This window comes from Pocillopora damicornis, chromosome 1 (assembly GCF_964200805.1).
Source record: "Pocillopora damicornis chromosome 1, jaPocDami1.2, whole genome shotgun sequence".
NCBI classification, from domain to species: Eukaryota; Metazoa; Cnidaria; class Anthozoa; order Scleractinia; family Pocilloporidae; genus Pocillopora; species Pocillopora damicornis.
The window spans coordinates 1,212,170-1,234,019 of NC_142670.1; the positions used below are offsets into that span (position 1 = coordinate 1,212,170).

General features: G+C 40.3%; 2 protein-coding genes and 1 long non-coding RNA gene across 6 annotated transcripts in view; 2 read left to right on the forward strand and 1 right to left on the reverse strand.

Annotated features, from left to right (window-relative positions):
* LOC113669439 (WD repeat and FYVE domain-containing protein 3) overlaps window positions 1–21,850 on the reverse strand; it is a 55,660-nt gene that overhangs the window by 25,652 nt on the left and 8,158 nt on the right. For 2 of the 4 annotated variants that reach the window (XM_089206952.1, XM_089206938.1), the window contains exons 10-19: window positions 21,493–21,707; window positions 19,482–20,644; window positions 18,783–19,048; window positions 18,400–18,612; window positions 17,506–17,757; window positions 17,250–17,390; window positions 16,606–16,908; window positions 15,832–15,984; window positions 14,685–14,758; window positions 13,997–14,158 (exon numbers count right to left, since the gene is read on the reverse strand). In XM_089206952.1, coding sequence (XP_089063078.1) covers window positions 13,997–14,158; window positions 14,685–14,758; window positions 15,832–15,984; window positions 16,606–16,908; window positions 17,250–17,390; window positions 17,506–17,757; window positions 18,400–18,612; window positions 18,783–19,048; window positions 19,482–20,644; window positions 21,493–21,707 — 2,942 coding nt within the window. Of the gene's footprint in view, window positions 1–13,996; window positions 14,159–14,684; window positions 14,759–15,831; window positions 15,985–16,605; window positions 16,909–17,249; window positions 17,391–17,505; window positions 17,758–18,399; window positions 18,613–18,782; window positions 19,052–19,481; window positions 20,645–21,492; window positions 21,708–21,850 lie in introns of all 4 variants that reach the window. The other 2 variants (XM_089206947.1, XM_089206930.1) reach the window with 1 other exon arrangement.
* Window positions 3,022–4,575, forward strand: LOC149051226 (uncharacterized). Its single transcript, XR_016186921.1, has 3 exons — window positions 3,022–3,106; window positions 3,546–3,629; window positions 4,506–4,575. It is a non-coding gene; the product is annotated as an uncharacterized LOC149051226 (long non-coding RNA).
* Window positions 9,409–12,200, forward strand: LOC149051227 (tetratricopeptide repeat protein 28-like). Its single transcript, XM_089207287.1, has 2 exons — window positions 9,409–11,189; window positions 11,672–12,200. Exons 1-2 carry the CDS (start codon window positions 9,679–9,681, stop codon window positions 11,727–11,729), a joined length of 1,569 nt encoding a protein of 522 aa, XP_089063413.1. The 5' UTR covers window positions 9,409–9,678; the 3' UTR covers window positions 11,730–12,200.

A 21,850-nucleotide genomic window follows, 5' to 3' on the forward strand; every position in this document is an offset into this window, starting at 1 on the left:
GATAATTAGCGCCACATTCCCCGCAAACCTCTCCCCGACTTGTCTTGCAACGCATACTCAATCTCGAACCCCTCAGGGGCGGACTGAGATTTATAACGCGCCTTTAACCTTTAAATAGACACATGTTGCTGACTCTAATTCTAAATTTGGCTGCCTCACTTTACAAAGCAACAAAGCGTTCAAAGTGAAAGTCGTGGTAAGTACGTTATTTAATTGTCAATGCGCTAATTTATGAATGTAACATCTCATCAATTTTCCAAGACATATTCCAACGCCTTTGTAATCAGAGCTGCTCTTACATTTACCATCACTACGTTGATTCATACACTGACGCATCATGAATTACCATAGAAGGACGTCGTTTTGAATAAATACCCGTAAGTTATAAAACGTTTTTCATACTCTATGGAGAGAAAATCTCTTGTGCATGAAAATCGGTACTTCTACTGTGATGAGTCAAATCCGTTTCATTTGTACCTATCCAACGTTTTGATAACAATCAAAACACCTGTGTAAATCTTATCCGATAGATACGCCATATCTGTGCTTAAAAAAAACGTCTTCAGAATTTCATACATGTCTAATACACCCAAACCGTTACGATTCGTCTACGGTCGTTAACGAATCGTCACACCGGATGTCGAATCATGCGTTAACATACCGGAAGTCGAGAGGCGCGCACGTGAGCAATGAGTGAAAATGAGTGGCATGGTACGAGAACATGACAACATGAACCTTCCACGTTCTTAAAGCGTGAAACGAACGGAAGTCTATTGTCAGAATATTATAAACTATACAGTGTAGCAAATGCTGACGATTCGACATGATTCGTCATCTTCAACCCCCTACCGCAGACACTTGCGGAATATTTCTAAGTCTCTTGCAAATTGAGTTCCGGCATGCGTTTCCGTAAGAGATGGTTTCTCAGATCTCTGGTATCCCAACACCACTTAGCTGCGAATCGACTTCCGGTATGACGATTCGCAGCGGTTTGGGTGCATGGGACAACCCTCCATGAGCAGAGATTCTTTTTGTCCTAAAATCTCCGTTTGGTCACGTCTAACGTTTTATGCCTTGGCCGTCCTAAGTAGCTTAACGTTTTTCAGGGTCGGTGGTAATACAGAGTGTATACAAAGGCACAGTACTGCCACATCTCAAATTAATTTGTGATAGATGTTTATTTTAAATTGAAAAGCGATGGATTTTCAGGTTCCTAAACGGTCTTTTTACTATTTACCGAACGAACTTAATCTTTTCACCTGGTATTCGTTGTTCCCTCTCTGTTTTATACTTCTTTTTTTTTTCCCATCAAGTTTTCACGTCTTTCCTACAATAACTATTCGCATTTATCTTTGCTTTGCAGAGAAAATCTTATTTCATTTTCTTCCTTTGGTTTCATCAGTCATACGACTAGAATATTAAACAAGACAAGCTCCTTCTTTTAAAGGTGGGCAGTAAAAAAATAAATTTGGAAACAATCTTTTCCCGCTTTAAAAAACTGAAATGTTTTGAAAAAAAATTCAATAGCACATGATTTAAACCTCGAAATAATCTTAGATTGGCAACAATTTGTTGCTAAAGACTTGACGTAAGTTTTTCATAGTCTGCGAAATAAAATGATGAACTTAACTTTAGGCCTATACCTTCCATGATCTTACTAAGTTTCCTTTTACAATGTTACAAATGTCGCTATAAACGCTTTCGAAAATGAAGTGTTGCGTCAATTTAACACTGTCCGGCTGATAAGTTTTATTAATTCTCCAAAACTGTTGGCTGAATAATACATTTATACTTTACGGAGAAACTTGTAAGAAGTTGGAGAGCGATGTAGTTCTGATTTTGGTTTTGTAAACAATATTTTATTTTACCGATTAAACTGTTATTTTTTCACACTAGTTATTGTCATTTCTTCTCTTTTTTTCAGGGAAAGCATTATTTCAGTTTCTTACTCTCGGTTTCCTCGTCATACGATCAGAATACTAAACTCTCGGACCCCTCAGGGGTGGACTGAGGTTTACCACGTGCCTGTAACCTTTAAATAGACACACGCTGCTGACTCTAATTCTTAATTTGGCTGCTTCACTTCACAAAGCAACAAAGCGTTTAGTGTTAGAGTCGTGGTGAGTACGATAATTATTTATTAATGCGCTGAGTTGTTAATGTAATATCTCATCAATTTTCCAACACATATTTCAACGCCTTGGTAATCAGAGCTGCTTTACATTGACTATTACTATATTGATTCATACACTGACGCATCATGAATTGCCACAGAAGGACCTCGTTGTGGATAAATTCCCCGTATGCTATCAAATGCTTTTCATATCCAATAGAGAAAAAGTTTCTTGTGCATTAAAATCGGTATTTCTGCCATGTTAAGTCAAATTCGTTTCATTCATACCTATCCAACGTTTTGATAATAATCAAAGCACCTGTTTAAATCTAATCCAATAGACACACCTAATCTGTGCCCCAAAAACATCTTGAGAAGTTTACAAATTTTAAATGTACACATCACGTTTTACGCGCATGGTCTGTTGTGTTCGGTAAAACAATGTCCGGATTCAGAAAGACGGAAACCGTTGTTGGTGTTCCCAATGTAAAAAATGGGTGAAATAGGGCTATTCGAAATTGAATTGTTTTTCTGGATGAAAATGTTCATCACATAAGCAGAGATTCTTTTTGTCCTAAAATCTCCGTTTGGTCACGTCTAACGTTTTATGCCTTGGCCGTCCTAAGTAGCTTAACGTTTTTCAGGGTCGGTGGTGATGCAGAGAGTGTATACAAAACGTATAGCATTGCCACATCTCAAATAAATTTGTGATAGATGTTTATTTTAAATTGATAAGCGATGGATTTTCAGGTTCCTAAACGGCCTTATTACTATTTACCGATCGAACTTAATCTTTTCACCTGGTATCCGTTGTTCCCTCTTTGTTTTATAATTCTTTTTTTTTTTTTTACCTATAAAATTTTCACGTCTTTCCTACAACAACTATTTGCATTTACCTTTGCTTTGCAGAGAAAATCTTATTTCATTTTCTTCCTTTGGTTTCATCAATCATACGACTAGAATATCAAACAAGACTAGCTCCTTTTTTAGAAGGTTAGTGGTAACAAAATAGATTTAGAAACAATCTTTTCCCGCTTTTCAAAAATGAAATGTTTGGGAACAAAAATTCAATGGCACATGATTTAAACCTCGAGATAATCTTAAATCGGCTACGATTTGTTGCTTAAAACTTGACTTGAGTTTAAAGTCTGCGAAATAAAATGATGAACTCAACTTTAGACAATGTTACAAATGTCGCTATAAATGTTTGAGAGAATGAAGCGTTGCGTCAATTTAACACTGCCCTGCTGATAAGATTTATTGATTCTCCAAAACTGTTGGCTGAATAATATATTGATACTCTAAGGAAAAACATGTAAGAAGTTGGAGAGCGACGTAGTTCTGATTTTGGTTTTGTAAACAATATTTTGTTTTACCAATTAAACTGTTATTTTTTCACACTAGTTATTGTCATTTCTTCTCTTTTTTGCAGGGAAAGCATTATTTCAGTTTCTTACTCTCGGCTTCCTCATCATAGGATCAGAATACCTAACAAAACACACTTCCTTGTTCACGGGTAAGTAGAAAAATAAAAAATAATAAATAGAATAGCTTACATTCTTTTCTTTTCCTTTCCCCCCTTTTTTTGAATTTTTCCACCTTAAATCTGGCGCAGCAGAAATCAAATTCAAGAACAACGAATTCTGACGTAAAAAAAAGAAAAAGCGCTACAATGCTTTTTAACGCATCACGCGGCGAAAAGGAGAGTCCTAGCGATACATCTCAGACCAAGAAATTATCAACTGAAGTTTTCAATCTCGTATCGGACTTTCACAGTAATTTTTTCAACCAATCAAACTAAGAACTTCGTTCTCACACGAGCTGCTTGCCCTTATTTTTGTTTCTTTCGCCTCTCGGTGTCATCATTCAAATCAGGACTCTGAACAACGCATATTTGTTTATCACACGGTTAGCTACTGAAAAACTAAATTCAGTGATAATTATTCTTTTCACGCTTTAATATAAATTGCAAAGGATTTATGGTCTGCATCATCTTAACCCTTTAAACTTATGATCTTATCAACAATTCTTCCTTCTGGCTCCCTCACATTACCTTGTTCGTCAATATGAAGAATTTTTGGTGTTGTATAAGAAAACACTCTCAGCTAAGAATTTTCCTCGTCGCTTGTTCACAAAACAATATGTTGATATTGGAAAGAGATGCAACCTGTTCCTCACTTCGTAACTTCAAGGTTTTAAAAAATCAGCCAAATCGCAATTTAAACCATGAAACTCTTGTTGATGATATGCGAGCTCCAATATTTATTGAGATATCTTGTGGGCAAGCTGTAATTCAAGTTCCATCCTTCTTAGGTTCACAATGATTACTTTTAAACGATAATTTTCATATTCAATCTTACGATCGCTCTTTGCATTCTTCTTTTCTTCACAGAGAAGATTTAAATCAATTCCTTGGCTTTGGTCTCCAAATTATCCAGGGATCTTTTCGTTTTTTCAAAGGTGAGCGGCTAATTATTTATTTCAGAAATTTTATGCGCTAAATTGTTTTGGATTGACATCTAGTAAGGATCGAATAACAACCTACTATGATGAGTCTGTTTACACCCACTACTTGATTGCTGTAAGGTATTTTAATACTGTAAGGAGAAGCTAGATGGTCATCACTTCTGCGATGATGGAAAATATGAAGATCCCGTATGTTATTTGACGAAGCTTATGCGCCACCGCGGAAACAATTTTCATTTCTACTTTAAGTTTTTTCCTATTATTTTGACGATTTCTTCTTCCAAACCGTGTGAGTAAAACGTTCTCACACCAGCTATTTGCATTTACGTTTGTTTGTCAGGTAAAGTCTCATTTCATCTCGTTATTTTGTTTTCATTAGTCACACCGTCAGGATCTGAAAATAAGGCATGTTCATTTGTTTCAAAGGTAAGCTGTTTGTTTTGTTGCGTTTTTTTCAATTTCTGCATTTTTATTACTTCCTTTGTTTCATTTTCCATTAATACAATTGACATTGTTATTTTACCAAACAAAACAATTGGAAAAGTCGGTGTATGAGTAACTAACCTAGCGCGAATGCAGTACAATGCAATGGGAAGTTTTATCTTCGTCTCAAACCCAAAGCGTTTTGATAACGAGTGCGCGGTTTAAACGCTGGCTCGAATCTTTCCTTTGCCCAATTTTATACTGCATTAAAATTAAAATCTTTCCAGTTTTGAAAATAACTGTTGAGTGATTATTGACAAAATTTATATGTTTTAGTTTCGTACACGTCAAATTAATAACAAAAACGAATTCCTTAAACTGACAAACCGGCTTTCTTTGTATGGGACACAAGGTTAGAAATACCAACAAAGATATATTCATCTGAACACAGTTGGATGGTTTCATACTTTGTTTTAATTGTAGAATGTAATTTTTTTTGCGTTGCACTTATGTCCTTCAAATTTGTCCGCCACGCAACTAAGCAAAATCTACGTCGCGTTGATGGATATCTCCGGATCGATTTAAGATGTACTGATTTGCCTCGATTCTAAATCAAACAACATTGCAAAGGAATGGTCCTGATCCTGTTTCACGAACGAATTCTAGAGAAATTCAAGCGTTACGTATGCAAAAGGAAAACTTCACCTCTCTCTCCTTGTGTAGAAAGTGCATGCAAAAGGTTTTCACGCGATGAAAGAAAAAATTATAGGGTCACGTTTATTTCAGGAGGCAAGTCACGCCCCACATCGGCTCATAAATTCACGAATCACGCTTGCCTTTCTGTAAAATTCACGCGTCACATAATTCTGGTCTTGATCATACACGTTATCATTTTCTCGAATGTGATTGGTGCTGCATTGGCCACTTAAATTTTAATTAATCATAGTGGTAATCAGACAACTGTAATCGGACAGTATAAGCGGCCAGTCATATTTAATCCTTTCAGCCAAATCCACCAATCACAGAATTGAACACAGTCACCATAGCAACAAACACTTATCCTAAAAAAAACTGGAAGTTGAGGAATTTTTCATTAGGACGTTGTCTTCACTGCAGATATTTATCCTAAATGTATTCGTTGTTTTCGGAAATTGTAACAGTTATGATTAATTTGTAACAGGACTTTGTGTCGTCAAATTCTGTCCGTAATCATACTCGTGTTGACGCTATTGAAGGTTGATATGTACTGTATTCACTAAAACATCTTAATTCTGAGCTGAAAATCTGATCCAGTAAAGTTTCCGACTTTAGCTACCCACTCCGCTGAAGCGAGTGACAGGGGCGTGCGCGTGGGCGAAAAAGCGCAATCTTGTGCTCTACGATTATTCGAATCAATTTAACCCAGTTGATGCGATTGAAATTAGTTCCGCACAGACGTTTGTGAAAAGGAAGAAAATGATGACTTCCCTAAAACACCTTAAGTACACCACGATTTATCAGTTTTACTTTTTTGAACTGAGTTTCGTTTTTTGTTGATTCTTTCCTATGACAACAATCAGGAGAGAGCCGTTATGAATAACGCAGCAGAAATCCGAAAATCAATCCAGATAGGTTTAAATGTCGCCATATTTCTTCGCAACACTGATCGTGGCCTACGAGCGACTGATTTATTTAGGGAATGTGCGATTCTACTTCAAATCCTTGGAGATGTGTTTCATTCCCTTGGGGACCATCAGAAGGCTAAAGAAAATCACGAGAAAGCACTTGCCATCGCGATAGAAATTGGCGACAGAAAGGGAGAAGGAACAGGTTACGAGAACCTCGGATATGTGTTTTATTCCCTTGGTGAACATCAGAAGGCTAAAGAATATTTCGAGAAAGCACTTGCCATCAAGATAGAAATTGGCAACAGAAAAGGAGAAGGAACACATTACGGCAATCTGGGATGTGTGTTTCATTCCCTTGGCGAACATCAGAAGGCTGAAGAATATTACGAGAAAGCACTTGCCATCGCGATAGACACTGGCAACAGAGGAACAGAAGGAAGAACATACGGGAACCTCGGACACGTGTTTCGTTCCCTTGGCGAATATCAGAAGGCTAAAGAATATTGCGAAAAAGCACTTGCCATCGCGATAGAAATTGCCGACAGAAAAGGAGAAGGAACACATTACAGCAACCTGGGATGTATTTTTTGTGACCTTAGCGAACATCGGAAGGCTGAAGAATATCACGAGAAAGCACTCGCCATCGCGATAGAAATTGGCGACAGAAAAGGAGAAGGAACACATTACGGGAACCTCGGAACTGTGTTTCATTTCCTTGGCGAAAATCTGAAGGCTAAAGAATATCACGAGAAAGCACTTGCCATCGCAATAGAAATTGGCGACAGAAAAGGAGAAGGAACACATTACGGGAACCTCGGAAATGTGTTTCATTTCCTTGGCGAATATCAGATGGCTAAAGAATATCACGAGAAAGCACTTGCCATCGCGATAGAAATTGGCAACAGAAAAGGAGAAGGAACACATTACGGCTACCTGGGATGTGTGTTTCATTCCCTTGGCGAATATCAAAAGGCTAAAGAATATCACGAGAAAGCAATTGCCATCGAGATAGAAATTGGCAACAGAAAAGGAGAAGGAACACATTACAAGAACCTCGGAAATAGTTTTTATTCCCTTGGCGTAAATCAGAGGGCTGAAGAATATCACAAAAAAGCACTTGCCATCGCAATAGAAATTGGCGACAGAAAAGAAGAAGGAAGAATATACAGTAACCTCGCAGCTGTGTTTCATTCCCTTGGCGAACATCAAAGGGCTGAAGAATATCACGAAAAAGCACTTGCCATCGCAATAGAAATTGGCGACAGAAAAGAAGAAGGAAGAATATACAGGAACCTCGGAAATGTTTTAGATTTCCTAGGCGAATATCAGAGGGCTAAAGAATATCACGAGAAAGCACTTACCATCGCCATAGAAATTGGCGACAAAAATGGAGAAGGAGCAGGTTGCAGGAACCTCGGAGATGTGTTTCATTCCCTAGGCTATTATCAGAAGGCTGGGAAATATCACGAGAAAGCACTTGCCATCATGATAGAAATTGGCGACAGAAAAGGAGAAGGAAGGATATACGGGAATCTCGGAAAAGTGTTTCACTCCTTTGGCGAATATAAGAAGGCTAAAGAATATTACGAGAAAGCACTGACCATTTCAACAGAAATTGGCGACAGAGAAGAAGAAGGAACACATTACGGGAACCTCGGATATGTGTTTTGTTCCCTTGGCGAACGAAAGAAGGCTAAAGAATATCACGAAAGAGCACTTGCCATCGCTATAGAAATTGGCCACAGAAAAGGAGAAGGAAGAGAATACAGGAACCTCGCATATGTGTTCCATTCCCTTGGCGAACATCAGAAAGCTGAAGAATATCGCGAAAAAGCACTTGCCATCGCGATAGAAATTGGCGACAGAAAAGAAGAAGGAACACTACACATGGAACTCGGGTCTGTGTTTAATTCCCTTGACGAACATCAGAAGGCTAAAGAATATTACGAGAAAGCACTTGCCATCGCGATAGAAATTAGCGACAGAAAAGGAGAAGGAACAGGTTACGGGAACCTCGGAACTGTGTTTCATTCCCTTAGCGAACATCAGAAGGCTAAAGAATATAAAGAGAAAGCACTTGCCATCGCGATAGAAATTGGCGACAGAGAAGGAGAAGGAGCACATTACGACAACCTCGGATGTCTGTTTCATTACTTTGGCGAACATAAGAAGGCTGAAGAATATCACAAAAAAGCACTTGCCATATGGACAGAAATTGGCGACAGAAGACAAGAAGGAACCACATACTGTAACCTAGGAAATGTGTTTCATGACCTTGAAGAATATAAGAAAGCTGAAGAATATTATGAGAAAGCACTTGCTATCGCGATAGAAATTGGCAACAGAAAAGGAGAAGGAAGAGGATACGAGAACCTCGGAAGTCTGTTTTATACCCTTGGCGAATATCAGAAGGCTAAAGAATACATAGAAAAAGCGTTTACCATCACGATAGAAATTGGCGACAGAAAAGGAGAAGGAAGAAGTTACGGGAACCTCGGAAATGTATTTAATTGCCTTGGTTATTATCAGAAGGCTAGGGAATATTACGAGAAAGCACTTGCCATCATCATAGACATTGGCGACAGAAAGGGAGAAGGAAGAATATACGGGAACCTCGGACATGTGTTTCGTTCCCTTGGCCAATGTCAGAAGGCTAAAGGATATAACGAGAAAGCACTTGCCATCGCGATAGAAATTGGCGACAGAAATGGAGAAGGTGAAGGATACTTGATGCTTGGATCTTTTTACTATAGAGAGCTTGGAAAAAATCGAGAAGCTGAAGAACATTTCAACAAAGCAGTCGGCGTGAGTATAGCAATCAGTGACAGAAATCTAGAAGCCAGGGCTACTGCAAATTTGGCACATGTCTTCGCTTCCGTGAATGACCATCAGAAGGCAAGAGAACACTGTGAGAAGGCGCTTACCATCAGCAGAGAATGTGGTCGTAGAAGAGTCAAAGCAGAGATCTACCAAAAAGTTGGGGAAATATTCCAATTCCTTGGTGAATGTGACAAGGCAGAAAATTATTTAGAGAAAGCTCTCTCCATAAGCAGACAAATTGGACTCAAAATGTCTGAGTTCAACAGCCTTCTCAGTATTACAGAGATAAGGTTATTGCAGTCAGAGTATGTGGAGGCAATGGAATATCTTTTCAAATGTATTGGAAAATACGAACAAATCAGAACTTTTCTGAAAGGGAACAGTGAATTCCAAATGTCTCTGTTAGAAGAACACGGTACTTTTCCCTACCAGTTACTCACTCACTTGCTTTACCGTACTGGAAAATTTCAAGATGCTCTCTATGTTGAAGAGCTAGGACGAGCAAGAGTCCTTGCAGAATTCATGGCAGAGAAGTACGCCGTGGAAAGTCACATCTCAGCTGATCCAAAGTCATGGTCCGGAATTGAAAACATCGTGAAAAGAGAAAGTAACTGTGTTTCTTTGTACATTTCGTATGAAGAACGGAGAGTTCTTCTCTGGGTATTGAAAGCAAATGGAGAGCTATGCTTTCGAGTAACAGACGAAGTGGAAGTAGACACTCTTATTGATGAGCAAGTTTGCAATCTGGAAGGAATTTTCAAAAAGAGCGCCGCCGGCTTTGGCGTTTTACCCGCAGCAAACTGCGAGGATCGATCCTTGGATGACAACGTGAAGACATCTCTTCATGATGAGAGCCGAGAAAATTTGCGAGCTGACGAAACCAAAGATACCGAAAGAATTCATCATTTGTGCTACAAATGGATCATCGCTCCAGTGGCAGATTTACTTACAGAGCCCGAAATCATCATTATGCCGGATCGTTTTTTGTACCGAGTCCCATTTGCTTTATTGCGTGATGAACCGGCCGGAAAGTACTTATCGGAGAAGTACAGAATACGCATTGTCCCTTCTCTGACGACTCTCCGGATCATACAAGAAAGTCCAGCGGACTACCACAGTCAAACAGATGCACTAGTTGTAGGTGATCCTACGGTCGGCGAAGTTTATTACGATGGACATCTCATTGACATTACACCATTGCTCTGTGCACGTAAGGAAGCAGAGATGGTTGGTGGACTGCTGGGCGTTCAGCCTTTGTTAGGAAGTCGCGCAACAAAGCAGGCGGTACTTCACGCAATACCTTCCGTGAGTCTGATACATCTTGCCGCACATGGAAATCCCAAAAGAGGGGAGATTGCCCTCTCTCCTCAACGTACTTCTAACATTACTTCACAAGAGGAAGACTACCTACTGACAATGACCGAAATCCAAGGAGTGCAAGTGCGAGCTAAACTGGTAGTACTCAGCTGTTGTCACAGTGGGCGTGGACTGGTTAAAAAGGAAGGAATTATTGGAATCGCTCGGGCATTCTTAGCATCCGGTGCACGTTCAGTGTTGGTTGCATCGTGGGCTGTAGAAGACGAAGCAACGGAGAAGCTCATGAAACATTTCTACAAACACCTTGTTCGTGGAGAAAGTGCCAGTGAGTCTCTTCACCAGGCCGTTCAATGGTTGAGAACCAATGGTTTCCCCAAACCTCGCCAATGGGCTCCGTTTGTTTTGATGGGGGATAACGTGACATTTGATTTTACGAAAAAAGGGTAAGTCTGATTATAATGAGCAATTTTCTAAGGTAAACTGATTAGCACGCTTAACTTGTTCAGTTTACCAGCTTATGGTCTTTTGTTTTTCGTTTTTTTTTGTTTCCATTCATGACCGTTAAGAAAAAGAAGTTAATGTTATCTTTGACGAGTCGCTCTCTAAAATTGGCCTTGAATTAGAGTTTCTTTTGCATGCAATACACTCAGAAGTAATTACTCAAGGTCAGTACGATGCCAAACGCTATGACGATGAAGGTGACTTGACAAGCTGAAAAAGTTAGCTTTATCTTTAATAAATCCAAAAAAAAAAAAATAACAATAATTTGACAATCTTAAGTCACTTTCGTATTAAGCATGGTATGTTCGACAAGTTTGGATAATCATAACCAATGACATTGAAGAAGAAAGTAAATTCTTTTAATGGAAATCTGTTCCGTTTACTTTTAAGTTGAAATAGTGACAAATGTATAATACTTTTTTAGGAAAGAAGAACTCGAGGAGGACAACAACGAGGCGGAGAAGAAACAGAGTGACTCCTGATTCTACAAAAAGATTCTTCTTCATGTACATTGTCTTTAAAAGAACACTGGTATTATTTTGCGAAGACATTTTAAATTTTCTTTTTAAGTAAAGTAGTAGATTTTGCGTGCTTTTGTAAGCAGGGTTTAATCGAAAGCTAGCGACAGTGAAACCTGCAAATTCAGCCTTTTGATCTATTAAGTAGATCAATAAGGAACTACAATAAATTAGGAAGGGAAAATTGAACGCAGGAAATTTTCTTGATATTTTAAAATGTGACAATGTTGGAAAAGTTTCGTCAAAGCTAAAATTAATCCTTGATTTACATCACCATGATCTAGTTCTCAATTCTCCAGTAGCACGCAAACGTAATCGTCAAAGAGTGATAACATCTGTTTGCAAGTGCAAGCGATGATAACATCACAAGTTAACGGAACAGGGAAAAAAAGTGTTCAAATACTAAAGAAACAATTAGATAGAAAAGGGAAGAAACAGTGTGGAGATTTTAACTTAAAAAAGACAGAAAAGAGAACAGTGGGCCAGAAATTACCCCAAAAACCAAACAGCGTAGGGAACAGCGCGCCACATGATAGTCTCACAGTTAAACGGAGAAGGGAACAAACAGAGTCCAATATCATGACTTAAAAGTATTATTAAGAAACAAAGATGAAAAGAGCAACGGTATGTAAATTGTTGTGGTAAAATTAGGAAAAACCGATTGAACGAGATACTAATGCAATAGTCAAATGGAATTGTTTGAACAGTTCGTGGGGTATTAAATTGACAATCAGCCAGCATTAACAAAAAAACCAAAAAACAAGGCGCCAGATTCTAGCGCAAGAAACAAATATAAACTAGAACAAACAGAGGTAGATAGTAACTTGGAAATCAAACAGAGAAGACAACAAGCAATGTGTTTGATTCTATCGCAATATTCAAACAGAGAAGAGAATGCATAAGATATGAACAAAACAAACAAACAGAGGAAAGGAAAAAAAAGCAGTGCGCAAAATATTTACAACAAACAGAAGGAAAGAGAACAATGCACTGGACAAAAACGTCAGATTGGAAAGAAAAGGAGCATTTGTTGCGCGAAAAATTGAAGTAAAACTCCATCAGAACTGGGAAGTGAAGAAACAGAGCGCAAGATGCTGATGTAACAAACATTAAAAACATAAGCATGCAAGGGGTAATTTTTTTGGCTGGGTGGGTTGAGGTGAGGCACTGTGTAACTGATGTTTTTATTTTTTGAAACTGAAGAAAAAGAACTACGAAAATGCTTCTTTACCTTAAGAGAGCGAGAAAAAAACTTCCAATTTACCTAAAATAAACTAACTTACAGGTATTTTGTGGTCTATCGTATGTCTGCTGTCTAAATAATTGCAAGCAAAAATAAACTGCTCTGGTGCTACATACCGTTATCTCCTTCGCAGCCAAAGTTTAGCCATGTCACGCAGTGCCCTCTCTCATTAAGGAGAAAGCGCATTTGCTTGACGAGACCAAACAACAGTTTGAAAGGAGACTATGCTTGCTGCCAAAGTCCCCGTTGCGGGGGGACTAAGGCTAGATTTCATTGAACAGTTTAAAATTTTTGAGAGGGAAATTTTCAGGTGCCCCCAACGGGTTTCAGTAAAAGCTTGATATTCTGCTCTTTTCGCGCATAGTCAACGTGTCAAACGGACGTGTCCCAAGAACTGTTTCAATGATCATCGTGACTAATTCAATCGTAGCTCTACAAAAAGGTGAAGTAGTTGAATTTTTAAACGCACTAGGAGGAGCTTCAATTGTTAGTCGATTGGATGACGGTTTAGACGTGCAGGCATCATATTTCCCAAGAAATTTCCCATTTGATTGAAAATCTAAAACCACAAAACATAATGGTTTGTCACAAGACTGCCTCAGGTGGTCTAGGAGGGCGGTAGGACCTTTTGACAAGACGTTTTGCAAGCGTTCTTTGCGCGACCCGACCCAAACCTCCGTCCTTTACGCGTTTCGACCCAAGCCTCTCTCGGCTTTTTTTCACTCGGCCGCAATTGTTGCACCGTTCATTACTTTGCTGAATGCTTGAAATAGGCGCAAGAGTTCTTTGATGTCACGTGTTAAGCAGTACAGAGAAGATGTAGAATATGTAACTTATCTGCACACGACTACATGTCGAATGAAGACCAAACTATGGTGAGAAACTTACTACAGAATTCGCATACGTTTCAATCCTAGACCCGGTTTAAGAAAACATTTAGTGATATTACACCACAGCGATGTTGGGTGTAGCTGAACAAATTTCATACCTCAGCAAGTTCTTCTTGTCATTTGTGTTACTTAGTAGCACAGACAACACGCTAGCGATGGTGTGTGCTGTAGCATCTGTCACGCTGTCATCCTGGAGCACAAACAACAGCTTGGGAACCAAGCTGAGTCGCTGCATCAGCTCAGCATTCCTCACTGATTCACTAGTGATATAAATGCGTTCTATTATTGGAATTGCAACGAAGATACGGTGATCTGAAAGTTAGCCAGCTCGATTTCGAGTCGGGAGGTGCAGATTCGAACCCTATTCAGATCATGGTATTGTCTTCTTGAGCGTATCATTTTAAAACCTCTCACGGAGCCGACGATTGTCCGCTACAGAGTACGCTCATAAGGCAATCACTTGACTCTTAGATTCCTAGGAGTGACCAGCATCTTATTTCTCCCTACACTATCCCCCCTGAATCACACATTAGGGTCACGAGAATAAAAGAAATGATAACTTACTAAAGAAGCTCTTGATCATTACACAAATTCTCCTTGTCGGCAACTTGGATTTGGATGAATTTTGATGTTTGGATGAAATTAGTTAATGGATAGAATAACCTTAAAATCACTTCAGTGCATCAAGTGCAGTCCAACACGCCCCATAAAGAGACTTTCATTCCTTTGATAAAATAATTGTAATAAATTATTAACATTTAAGGCAGAAAACGAAGAACTGTTTACCTTCCTGGGCCCAGGAGTTCCAGAAAATGTGAAAATAAGGACCGCTGTAGGTCTGCAGGCGCCTCACGCCACACCTGTGTTAAGTTCAAAAAGTCACGCAGTCAGTAAATCAGGATTAATGTCAGTATCTGAGCAACTACGCGCCTACCCCTACCCCTCCCCTAACCAAACGTTAACCCTTGATTGTTATCAGTCAGTCAACTCTCGTTGGGTTGGGACGGGGTAGGTGCGTAGTTGCTCAGATACTGACATTGATCTGTACCTCACAACTCCACAAGGGAAAACAGCAACACTAACACGAGGTGAATTCATCTGGCCTCAGGTCAATAGTAGAAGATCAATTTGATTCTCGCGAGACAGGATGCACAACATAGAGCTCTTCTTTCCTAGTGAAGTATCAACCCTTTCACCCCTAAGTGACTAACATCTTATTTCTCCTTACAGTATCAGCCCTGAATCGCGCATCAAGGTCGTGAGAATAAAGGAAATGATCACCAACTAAAGAAGCTCTTGATTGTTTAACAAATTCTCCTTGTCAACACCTTAGGAAATGTATAGAGAACAGTATGGAGAATATACAAACTGATGTTGGGGTGCAAAGGCTTAATTGTCTTCCATAGAGCAAGTAAAGTTATCCATAGGATCATCACTTAAAAACGCTTTCTATTCACTCTTATCGATATTTTAGGTTATGGTTTATCATCACAGTATATTTTGTATTTTCCTTCCTGTTGTTAGTTTTAGCATTTTGAAGTTTCCTTCATTTTGATTCAGTATCCATCTTGTCGGAAACAGCTAAAATATTTTACAAAGTTCCTTTCAAACTTTTTATCGGCATGACTATTCAAGATCGGGACAAACTATGCGACAGGTCTTAGTAGCAGATCGGTTTGTGCGCATTGCTTCCACAACAAGCTGCGATTCTTTTGTTGTAGCTATAATGCGCGCTAAAACTCGTTTGAATTCGTGCCACCTGTTTTGAAGGTTTTTTAATTAGCCGCCAATTGAGAAATGGAACTAAGACGAGAAATTAAGACAGCATTGACAAAGATTTACAACCTTCATACTGCGAACTGTGTCTCGTCCTTAGGTATGTCCAAGAATGGGTACAACTCTGTTGCAATATGCCATATCTTTTGTTTATTACCTCTAAATCACAGAGCAAATCTTTGAAAGCCACTCGGTTGGGGATGACAGATGATTCCCTGTCACTGTCTACTGTGCCAACCAAGGCAAATGTTAAATGAAGAATGTGAGTATTTAACAAATGTTTCTTTCTCCGGAGTAGCAACGCCAGGATCTGTAAAGAGATTTGAAAGCAATTTACCTCTTGCTTAAATTAAAGACATTAAAATTCTATCTTGCAATACCAGAGAAACCTAACCGAATATAGAAGAATCCTTGAGTTCTAATTGAAAAGAAGCAAAATGATTCAAAAGGAAATTGACTCGGAAGCCCTCTTGTACTGAAGAAATGCTTCAAAAATTGATCCAGGGTATTTTTGAAAACAAAGACACAGCAACTTTCAACTGAGTGTCAAAGTAAACCCTCGCGACTGAGCTGCTTTTACGTAAGGTCTTCTGACTACTGAGGAAAACGCGTGCCACCTTCTTAACCAATCAACTACAAGCACTACAATCCCCCACGACAAAGGCGTTCGCGTTTTCCCGCGCTTCAGGCGTTTGCGTGAGTTCTGAGTTCTCATTGAATCCTGTGACTACACGTGACTAGCTCTCTTTTGATTGGTCATTGTGATTATTTTGGTCGGGTTTTGCGACAATCAATCTACATGCACTCCAGTACTTTCAAGAAATTTTCTTTTCCCTTGCGTAAGAGCATGCTGTAGTCATTTTAGGACAAGAGCATACAACATTTCAAAGCTAGATTTTCACAAATAGCTTATCTTCTTTGCAAACCGTACCTGGTAACCTCTGGTTCTTTCCATGTCTATTCTCGCCGATGGATTACTTCTCAAAACACAACTAAGAGCCTTAACAGACGCATATAGCCCTTCAACATTGGTTGCCATAGCTACCAAACCCAGCAGAGCAGATACACCACCAATGCATTCTATCAACTTGGAGACTGGGTCTGGACAGAACGTTCGCACACCGGAGCAACCAATGATCACTGCACCAATGGTCCGCGCAGAACCTTGGAGATGGGCAGCGGTGTTGTGTATCAGTCGTACTGGTGTGGTGTTATCATGGGTTGAGAGTCCAAGCTGAGAGAAATGAAACACCATCAAAAGGGAGTTTTACTTCTAAATTTCATATGCAAAAACAAGTTTGAGCTTGTCCATTTAAGAGTGGTACAAAGAGTGGTACTTTGTCCCACCCGGCCAACCGACTTAAAATATACATAAAATACAATGGCAAGAGTTTAGGGGCAGAACCAAACCTTGCAGGGTTGAGAGGAGATAATTTAATCCAAGAAATAATCATCAACTAAAGAGGCTCTTGATTATTAAACAAATTCTCCTTGTCAGAGCCTTAAGAAATGTATAGAGAACAGTATGGAGAATATGCATTCTAATGATAGGGTATAGAGTCAGGAAGACCTTACCTCTCTCGCTACAGCCTTAGTATCGCTCCTTCTGTAATGCTTTCTGATCTTCGCCAATGTGAGAACTGATTTTGCGTGCGCATGGATACCAAACATGACTTTGTCTTCACTAACAAGTGGTTCAACACCTTCTGCACCATACTGAGGATTAAAGAAAAACAACTTTAATTGATTTGGTTAACTTTGTTTAGGGGCTTATAACACACTCCTATCATTCCTCATAGTCAAAAGTAACTCCTTTCATTGATACACTAACCACCGTGAGTTGCCCTTCAGGACACGGAGCCTGGAAACTACCGACATAGTTCGGCCCCAGTCTATACATCTCCTCAGCGGTTGCACCAGAAAGAGGCTCTTCTATGAGGTGGGTAGAGCCCAGTCTCCACAACAATCGGGAACATCTGCGGTAGCCTGGGTTGGGTGGGGTACCAAGATAGGCAGAAATGTACGGAGCCACACTGACTACTGTGCCATCTGGACTGGCCGCGGCTGCCTGGATGTACTTTAACTAAAATAAGAATATTTCAAAACAATAGTTTAAATTTGTGCCATTTCTTAGGTTCAGCGAGGGCTTTACATCTCATCCAATTGGTCTTTTCATCAAAAACTTCAAACAAAGAAGTGAAAACTTTCTCAACAGTGTGGAATAAAGAACACAATTTGGAGAAGTTAAAAAGAATTCATTTCGCGGTAATACTCTCTACGACTGAGATGTCGATATTCATGCGTATTTTTCTAAGAAGCGACACACTATTTCGCCGCTTCGAGCTTTTTCTTTAAGAAATAGCAGATTGAAACAGAAAATCTCCTTATCAAAATTAAAATTTCTCACATAATAAAGACATTTTCAATTGAGTTTCGAAAGTAATCCCAGATTACATCGGTTTTGCTTTCCTTTTCTCTAGGATTGATCCAAAAAAAACTCGCGTTACTCTTTAGATCAATCAGATGCAAAACTATTACCAATCACGACTTGGTCGCCCGCGTTCAGTTTTCCCGCGCTTTAGGCGGTTTCCTTGTTATGACTTTAAGTTCTCATCGGCTCTTCGGGGTATTTTCTCGTCTTCTGATTGGCCGTTGTGATCGTATTTTGGTTTTGGTCGTAAGATACTCAATCGGAAAGCGCTCTACAGTAAAATACTGCACTTACGCGACACGTGCTAACATGCTTCCCATCTACAAACAGAGCACACGTGCTGTTCCTTATCAAGGCTTTGTTTAACACAACCATCACGTGGTGCCACCGGCCTTCCTCTAACAGCTGATCGCTTAGGAACCTGGCCTCTGTGCGTTCACGTTCACGATGAGCCTGCATTACTGCTGACTCGGTACCTTCTGCACAACCACCCTCATCCGTACAAACCTGTCAAGAAGTGAACAAGTTTATTGAGATCGAATTGTTAAGGAGAAACAGTTGCGTGCATAGAGGTCAGAAACACCGGGGGAACAGATAGTGGTGACAACTTTCTTAGTGAGGGGGACGTCTTAGTTAATCTCTGTCACAAAGGGTTCAAACGAATCGACTAAACTTACCACTAGCATTCTGTCTTTAGCTGAGATGCTGATGCTCAAGCAGGGAACGCTTGGGATTTTCTCGCTTCCACCACGAAACTGCCGCATAATTGTCAACAGCCTGACTGGATGCTGGTCTTCTGTGGTGTCACTGTACTGATCAATACACACCCATGATACAAATGTCAATCCTGCCTGGGGGGGGAACACTCTCTCCCCCACCCCTACCCCTGGGACACTGCTCACGACTGCGGAAGGGGCCATCACAGAGCTTACAGTTGCTAGACCTGCTAAGGAATAATATATATGTCACATGTCGAACAATGACAAACGCGGTGTCGTAACAGTTAGCGTGCTGGACCGCGGGGCGTAAGGCCTGGGTTCAAGACCTGGCCGGGTCATTGTGTTATGTTTAGGGCAAACAAACACACTCTCCCCATGCCTCTCTCCACCCAGGAGTATGGAGGGGTATTGGCGCACTAACAGGGTAGCTCGAACAAATGCTAAGGGTTGGGGGGGGGGTAACCGGGGATAGACCAGCATATCCCATCCAGGGGGGAGGGTAGAGTAGCAATACATCCAGTCGCTTATGTTACAGAAACCATGATGGTTGGGACACTCAAAGGTGGCAATGTCTGTCCTTTAAATCTTGACAACTGTGTTTTGTTCCCGGCCAAAGGAATTTATTCTCCCGACCCAGTAAAACCAGAAGCAGCTCACCTGTGTAGACTTGCGGCGCAATGGCCGGCAAGAACAGACAACCAAACCCATCCACACTCATGTCAAACTCCACAAAAGATGGGCAATCTGTGGCACCATGCGCACGTGCATCTCTTGGGGTTGTCATGGAAACTACACACTTGACACGAGTGAGTGACACAGCACCCCCACCCTGGGTTCCACAAGATACTTCGTCATCATCATCCTTCTCAATATCTTCAACATCATCAGCTTCATCATTCAAAGCATTTGTTGGCTGATTTAACCCATCGCTTTCAATCTCCGAATGCTCTGGGAGATATTCTTCCATGTGTGAAAGTCTGCCTCTTAAGTCATCAAAACTAACTTCAGCTGCTTTAGGTGGGGTGTCTGTGACACTATCAGCTGTGTCTGTGCTTTGCATTTTCTCGTCTTCAATGTCAGACACCTCTTCGATATTAGTCTCAGAATTTTTTCCTTCAGGTGATTGCTCTGCTGAGCTCTCGCTAACAGTTTCCTTCGTCTCCCCTTTCAAATCTAAAATGACCATATCCTCTCCTTGATCAATGGATGAAACTTCCTGCGCAGTGTTACCAATCGTGTCAATATCTACTCCGTCAACCTCCGCTGTTGGTATGTCTGAGGGCTGATCGTTGGTTTCCATAGTAACACGATACTGCTGGCCATAGGGAAGGCTCGTATCTAGATCGAGAGAATTTTCAAAAGAGCGTCGCGCAGAATTTCCTTTAGATCTTCTCGGTGGAGGTTGTGGCGGGGTATCTTCACTCTCTGATTTATCATCGTCATCATCATTATCCTCGTCAGTGCAAGGAGGGTTAGGTGAAATGTTCGATTTATGAACTATCAGATACTCGTCCTCGTCAGAATTTGATTCCACATCAGACACTGATTCTGAGCTTGGTTGTATCATACTCAGCATCACATCTCTGAACGTCAGAGTATTTGAATGTGAATCTGCATCAGAAAGTCTCCTACTAACAATGTCGGAAACCTTTCTAGGAGTTCCTTCAGAAACTTTTCTCAAAGACTCGTTTAAATCTTGGCTTTCTCCTGTTTTGTCTTCAGGAATTTTCTCCAGAACAGTTTCGTCATTTCCTTCTTTGGCATCACTTGGTGCCTCCAGAGATTGACAATAAAGAGGGGAACCCAGTCTGAGAAAATCCCTACAATAAACAAAATATCGTAATATGCTAAACTCCCGAAATAGCTCTCTGATAGAAATGCCATTCGGGCATATGGCAATGAATGAACTTTATTTCACCCCAGAGCAAGAAAAGAGGTTTTTAATACGATATCAAGAGGAAAGGCATGAACAATAGGAGATCTAGCTACCTGAAATTACCTCGGAGTTTAAGTCTACATCCTTGATGATTTGGGGGGAATGCTTCGGTGAGTTCCAAGAGTAAAAAAATTAGTGAAAGTAAGAGCTAGTCCCACAAAATGCCAAGGGGGGAGGAGAGGGTGACCCTTCCATTCTATCACAGAGGAGGAGTAAGACTCTTAGTCACTTTATTCTACAAAAACCAAAATGTGCCTCGCAAAGGGTGGGGGGTGGGGTGGGGTGGGGGGGGGGGGGCAGTAAGGATAGAGAGCAGACTTTACCTCTTTGTTATCTAGAACCAGGGGAGTATCCAGAAAATTTTGAGGAAGGGGGGGGTCTAAAATCTGATTAAGTAAACACCTATCTTTATTTCAACACTAAAGCCTAAATAAGCTGAGAAATATTTCTTTCTGAGGAAACTTTTGATACTTCAAGTTAAGTAGTAATAAGTGATCCTTTTGTTTCATACAATTAGTAAAAATACACTAGGGTTTATGGAGGGGGGGAGTTGGGTCTGGATCCCAGCCCCTCCCCCTGGATTCATCTTAAATGGAAAAAAATTAAGTTTCAGACAAGTAGCAAAAATACACTAAAACGGGAGGGAGGGGGGTGGGGGGTGGTGGGTGGCTCTTGACTCCTAGAACCTTTTCCTGGATTCACCCCTGAGAAAAACGCTTTGTTTAAACCTACCTCAACACTGTAGGTGTCAAGGACTGGGAGGCCAGTCTTTCAAACATTCTTTGTAACGGTGCATGTAATGGATGTTCTTCTGTTACCAAAGCAGCCTCACATCTGTCAAGGATCTGCTGTGGCAGCCCTGCTTCACACATGACTTGCAGGTTGTGCTCACACTTCAAAAGATTCTGCAGATGACAAATCCAGTACAACTGTAGCTCTAAGCATTCCTGCAAAACAAAACCAAAAGGTGTTCTCCTCATTCTTTAACCCATGTACAAAATTCCTTCAGTTGATCCGTTCAGGTAAGAGTGGTCTTGAAGAGCAGTGCTCCAAGTTGGAATCATTTTGGTCACCATGGCAAGTAGAAAAA